Source organism: Epinephelus fuscoguttatus, linkage group LG6 (assembly GCF_011397635.1).
Source record: "Epinephelus fuscoguttatus linkage group LG6, E.fuscoguttatus.final_Chr_v1".
Taxonomy (NCBI): Eukaryota; Metazoa; Chordata; class Actinopteri; order Perciformes; family Serranidae; genus Epinephelus; species Epinephelus fuscoguttatus.
In genome coordinates this window covers 37,360,113-37,366,747 of record NC_064757.1, presented here as the reverse complement: position 1 = coordinate 37,366,747, position 6,635 = coordinate 37,360,113, and the positions used below count along the sequence as shown (strand labels likewise).

At 42.8% G+C, this 6,635-nt stretch overlaps 1 protein-coding gene across 3 annotated transcripts in view; it reads left to right on the top strand.

Annotated features, from left to right (window-relative positions):
• The first annotated feature begins 1,755 nt into the window (after positions 1-1,755).
• Positions 1,756-6,635, top strand: part of ksr2 (kinase suppressor of ras 2) — a 196,167-nt gene continuing 191,287 nt past the window's right edge. For all 3 annotated transcript variants that reach the window (XM_049578483.1, XM_049578484.1, XM_049578482.1), the window contains exon 1: positions 1,756-2,494. In XM_049578483.1, coding sequence (XP_049434440.1) covers positions 2,321-2,494 — 174 coding nt within the window. In that variant the 5' untranslated portion in view covers positions 1,756-2,320. The remainder of the gene's footprint in view (positions 2,495-6,635) is intronic.

Genomic DNA, 6,635 nt, shown 5'->3' with positions numbered 1-6,635 from the left:
CCGTTCAAGGTTCCTTAACAGTGCCTAATAAACAGATGGAAATTTTCAGTAAAGCATGCTTTGAAGGATTAGTGAACAGGCCTACACAGGGGCCCACAGTGTCAGAGCCCCTCCTGGCCTTTACTTTCAAAATGACACTCAAATTAACCGATTTATCGGCCGACCGATTATAGCCATTAGAGAATAATCGGCAAACGGCCAAAAGTTGGGCCAACTGACGCTGATGTTAACACTTATATTTTCATCACTAATAAAATGCAGGGAATATGGTGTTTTACTTAGAAATGATGTCCTTGTGTTACGTTTTGCACTATAACCTACCTCTGTTAAACTGGCAATAATAAGAAGAACTCTGGTACTGTGAATATACATGTGAATGTCTTAATTCATATAGACTTCACATGATTATTTTATTTCCCAGAGGTTTACTGCCTTTTTGCACATCATATTTTTGATTTATTTTGTGTTCAAATTGTTCATAAGCTGCTTGTTCCACACAATTTCTGATAATAAAAGTATTGGAAAATAGTAAAATGTTCTTCCTTCAATTTATATCTTCGTAACGAGTGTTTGAACTATATTTAAGCCATCAAAAGCAGGTATTTCAGGGTTTTTTTAAATTGAAAAATGTAAAAATTTAATCGGCCGATATATCGGTTATCGGATTTTTTTATTCCATAATATCGGATCCATATCCAAAAAATCCATATCGGTCGGACCCTACAAAACAATTAGGAAGACACACAAAAATGACTACAAATCAACACAGAATGTCTATGAAGTGGCACAAAATGACCAAAAAGACTCAGTCCAGGACCTGGGTTACAGTAGCTCAGTCCATAGGGTGTGGACTGGTCACTGGAGAGGTGCCAGTTTGCCTCCTTGAGCAAGGCACAGAACCCCCAACTGCGCTCTGACATCTCTCAACTTAATGCATGTATAGGTCCTATTTGTGGATGTGTGCGTATTTTGGGTCTGTGTGTGTGTGACAACAGAGTGAAAAAAATTGAATCTCCCTTTTGGGATTTATAAAGTATTTCTTCGTCTTCTTGAAATGACCTTAAAGAGATGCAAAAATACCTGAATAAGACACTCAAACGACTAAAAAACAACACAAGGCAACCAGAAGGAGACACAATATGAGTCTGTGTGTCCTGCTCCTATGCTGGAGAGGTGGTGGGGCCCTTTGTATATCTGTGCCTAAGGGCCCATTGTCCCATAGTCCACCCATGCAAGCATGATAAATAAAAAGTGCACATCATATGTGCTTTTTTAATTTATATTGTTTGTTCATTGTGTTTGCTGTATTTCCTGGTTATGATTATGTTAGGGTCTTAACATTTGATATTTCTTTTCATCAGGAGTACAGAAGAGGGAATAAGACACACAACCAGGAGCAGACAGGTACACACTGACACAATTACCCTAAAAAGGAAGAAAATAAAAGTTAAAATTCATCAAACTTTTACGAGAATTTCAAGTTTTAAACAGGCCTGTTGTGTCATGGCCTACTAGCAATAGAAATAGTGTGTGTAGGCTGCAGGTGAGTGTAAGCTATGTGTGTGTGAGTGTATGTGAGCGTGCACATTTAGGTGTGTGTATAAAAACATATGATAAAGGTACATCCCCCCATCTTTCCTCCAGACATGTAAAAAGTCTTGCTCCTCACACAGGCCTGGAGACTGGCTGAAGCACTGAGCCCACCGCACTCGGCGCTAATCTCGCGAGAGCGGCCCCTCACGGCGGTGCCTGGGCGATGCGATGCTGTTGCTGTGGGTTTGATTGACAGGAAACATGTCGGTGTGGTGGGAGCGAACCGGGATGCAGCTGCTGCCAAGGGAGACAGGGAGTACCTGCATCCAGTCCACACATCAGCACCTTTAAAACCACCAGGCTTTCCCCACAGATCCGTGTGCTCATGATGCGCTGCTGAACCGCTTCTCTTCTCTTTTCTTTTTTTTTTATTTTTTGTAAAAAAGCAAACCCATCCATTTGAAACGAAGGGGCACCCAATGGATGCTGTGGCGAACCGTGTCGTCCCGCTCGGTATCTTCACATTGTGTTTGATTTAGCCTCCAGCCGGAGACACCTTGATGAAACAGCAGGAACTACGAGGACTGTTGTTGCAATGGAGTCGACTCTCTCACGGCTCAAACCGCGTCTGTAAACCTACAACATCTCGTTTCATGGCGTTTTGCAGGTTGCTCTGCTCCGTGGGCTTCTCCACGTTTCTTTCCTGAATTATTATTTTTGTTGTTGTTTTTTTTTTATTTTTATTTCAAAGTGCAAAGGGAAAATAACGACCACTGCTCGCAAAACTATGAACGAGGAGATGACAAAAAGCGAGGAGCAGCATCTGAGTTTGCAGAAAGCCTTGCAGCAGTGCGAGTTGGTGCAAAATATGATAGACATAAGCATTTCTAGTTTGGAGGGTTTACGGACCAAATGTGCCACATCCAACGACTTGACACAAAAAGAGATACGCACGCTGGAGGTAAGCACCGTTTGAGCGCAATGACTGAATTTCTGCTGTGCATCTTCATGTGAATCAATACGGGGGGCTGTCACCGTCTGTTATTTATTTCTAGGCCACCGCATATTTTTCAGCGCTTTTTCCTCCAAACTGCTTTTCTGTGCTCGCTGTCGCCGCCGCATCAGCGTGCACAGATCCCTGCCAAAGCCCACTGCTATCTGTTTTGTGCAGTGCAATAAATCAAGAGGCTACACGGGGCTGCAGTGGGCTGTTGGAGACTTGCGCATTCTGCAGGTGGCGGGGAGAGAAGGTGGCTCTTCTCCATCAGAATAATATGTGAGGCAGCCGCGGCCTATAGGCAGCCCGTGTTTACAATCCATTACCAATATGCCAGGCTGCGCATCTGTCCTCGCAGCGCATCCAGGCCCCGCTGTTATGCAAGGCGAGCAGATTACTGAAATTGTTACAACATATCGTTATCCGTTTAATTGGCCCGCGGGGTATTCCGTAAATTGCGTTACGTAATGGCCATAATATCCCGGTGTTGTGTTTGAGGTATCAGACTGTCCGTTTTTAGACCACTTAAACCAGTCAAACGCCCCCCTCCCCTCCTTCCACCAGTGAGAGGCTGTTACGGGACATGAAATAATGCCATAAAGTGCGATAAGGTCACTGAAAACTCAGCAGACAGCCCAGCATTAAGGGCCTGTAAGAATGTTATGGTGATCCCTCAGGAGATTAAAACAAACACCATTAAGTGCGATAAGGTCGCCATAAACTCTGCATTGAGTATCTGCGTGTGCCGTCAACACACTTTAGGTCCCAGAGGGGAATGTAATTGAGATGTTATATAAAAATAAAGTCACTTATGAGTGCCACACACTAATCCCAGCCCCACAGGAATATCTGGATATATAACATATATAAACATATATAAACACATATATTCAAAGCTGTGCCTGAGCTATCAGCTGCTGTAGAGATGAAGTTTGTAATTGTTGCACAGACAGGAATCCAAGAGGAGAGACATCTAATATTAAGTACAAATGTGTTGCCAGCAAACAGCAGGCTACAGTATGAAGATGAATGTTCACTCAACGCCTTGCAAAGCATCATGGGTGCTGGATCATTTGTTGCAAGTATCACAGAAGTATTCTTTTTGTGTTACAGCATATTAATATCAGGAAGATGGATCATTGTGGATGGAATTGGTTGTCAAACCTGAGATAAAAAGGATGGATTTTGGATGAATCCTGAGCATTTCCCAAAGTTAAAAGAAAGATATACCCCGATAGTATATTCAGGTTTTTTAGAAAGTACATATTGGCAAGCATATGTGTAGATATATCTGTACCAACTGTGGTGCATATCTGAGGGACTATACAGAAACTATTTGGTGGTTAAAGGGGGTCAGGCAGCACGGTGGTGCTGTGGTTAGCATTGTCGCACTGTCCTGGTTCGAACCCTGGGGTGGGGGAGCCCCTCTGTGCAGAGGTTGCACGTTCTCCTCATGTCAGCGTGGGTTTCCTCCAGGTGCTCCAGCTTCCTCCCACAGTCCAAAGACATGCAGGTTAATAGGTGACTCTAAATTGTCCATAGGTGTGACTGTGAGTGTGAATTGTTGTCTGTCTCTATGTGTCAGCCCTGTGATAGTCTGGCGACCTGTCCAGGGTGTACCCTGCCTCTCACCCAATGTCAGCTGGGATAGGCCTCAGCCCCCGCGACGCCTAACAGGATAAGCGGTTACAGAAAATGAAAGGGTCAGAAAAGGTGCAGGGTGTTGTAATTTTTTTGGCTGAAGGTAGAATAGTCTGACTTTTTAGGGAGCAGGAAGGTCTTTTATTGTTATATTTTCATCCCTGCTTTATGCAACATTCAGAGCATATGAGTTGTCTGCACACAGTTCTCAACATGGCGAGCCAGCAGCTAACAGTGCTAATTCCATACACAACAGCAGTAACAGTGCTGAAAGAGCGGACAGTGTTAACCAGGGGTAACTGCAGTGTGGGTGCTGCGATTCCTCACCGCTGCTGTCCCAATATCTGCGCTAACCGGCTAGTGATGAGCTAGGGATGAGCTAGCCAGCGGGACACACACATGCACTAATATGCACTAGCAGCCAGACCGGTTTACCTGAACAAACCACAAAGATGCTCAAATTACAGCACGCACAGATGTACTGTAAGAGAACACCTTTACTCAAATATATCTTTACATAGCAAAAACTGGTTTGAATGCTCTGAGTTTCGCATGCAGAACCTTTAATTCTGTTTAACTTCACCCTTTCTTTACAATAATCTCAAAAGTTGAAATGTGTTTTATTAATGTGTACATGGATGGTGCACATTATGAGCACTATTAAGATATTATCCGTTAGAATGGGGCAGCAATATGACAGGTGCAAACTTGTACATTTGCAGTGACACCCATGTGGTTAAAGGGACCTTGCAGAGTTTCTGACCACTACTGGTGCTGTGGAGGTTTTTTCTGTTAATGAGGCAGCATTGTTTGTATCGCTTGTTGTACCAGACTGACATGACACACACATGAGGAGTGATGTGAAACACATTTCTGGTTTTGTTGGCTGCAGAGGGCAGTGATGCAGGACAGCAACGTGTCACGGACAGAGAAGAAGACAGTTGTGAGTGTGTGTAGACGAAACAGGTTTTGAAAATGTTATTGATCAGTTTATACTCAATCCATCGAATTGAATGCAGGAAATATAATGCACTGAGGGTGTTGTAGGCTTTGTTATAGTGGAACATCTGGCTTCACCTTCTATACTTAGTGTAGGTCTGTGAAGTGACACTCTCTCTTTGCAGCAGTATTTCCTGTCACTTGACACCTCAAACCCTTTCATGGCTTATAGAGAGTGAGCAAAGTCAGAATTATCTCCTATCTATGAACATTTTGTCCCTTTGAACACTCAAAAACGATTTCCCATACAATTCATCGTTAAAGGTCCAGTGTGTAGGATTTAGTGGCATCGATTGGCAGAAATATGATATTCAGAACTATGTTTTCATCAGCTTATCATGAGCTGAAAATAATAATTGTTGTGTTTGTGTTACCATCAGAATGAGCAGTTCATATCTACATGGAGGTCGCCATGTTGTTTCTACAGTAGCTTAGAAAGGACAAACCAAACACTGGCCCTAATTAGGGCCATTTGCATTTTTGCGTCTGCTCTCCAACAAGCTTCAGTTGGTTTATTTTTGGATGCAGGTAATACAGTGTTTCCATTGAGTTAGTTAGTTATCCGAAGCTATGTTACTGGTCTCCATCAACTCCTGAGAAAATCATCTACCTTGTAACATTCACTAGCTAGGTACTACTTTGTTTCTGTTGTTTGGTGCTGGGCTTGTCGTGCACTGTGGGTTTATCAGTGTTGTTTTGTTGTAAACAGATGCCTGCTGCAGCTGGAATTTCAACTTCCGGGTTTGTCTTGTGATGCCATAGAGCCAAAAAAAGACGTTTCCCCATAGATTATAATATATAATAATATAATACATTGTGAAAGAGACGTCTGTAAATCATTAGGTACATTTTGAGTGTTAGACAAAACTTAAAGCCAATAAGAGGCTGCATAGACAGGCTACTTACTAACTGATGCACTCGCCTGACCAAACTGACTGCAGCTCATCAGGTGAAACAAAGAGTCCACTTCTTGTTCTTCTTCTTCTTTGGTGCATAATTTATTTATCACCGCTGCAGTCCTTAATGAAAAACTTGCAAACATCCATGGATCTGTGTCCATAATCCATTCAAATATACACATTTTTCGCCATTACATTAAGCAGCGTACACCTGACTTGATGTGGCTCGAAGTTGCGGTAAAAAAAACTATGTGTACTTCCCGTCTAGCAACACCTGTCCCTCAGTGAATAGTTCCTACCTGTATTGACAGACACCCCTGACAGTACAGTGACCCCCACAGGACAAATTAGCATCCTGACTCATGGCTCCTATACCTGCGAAATCACTTGTTTGGGTATTTGATAATATTTCAAATGTCTAGAAGAGCTGCACAATTAAACCATTTTTACTCCCATTCAAGCTAGTGGAGGACTAAACTGAAAGCTAGCCCTTCTGTCTGTAAAAGTCTCGAGTGCGCCTGCTTCATGGTGACCACGGTGTGGAATATCTGGGTAATTTTATACCA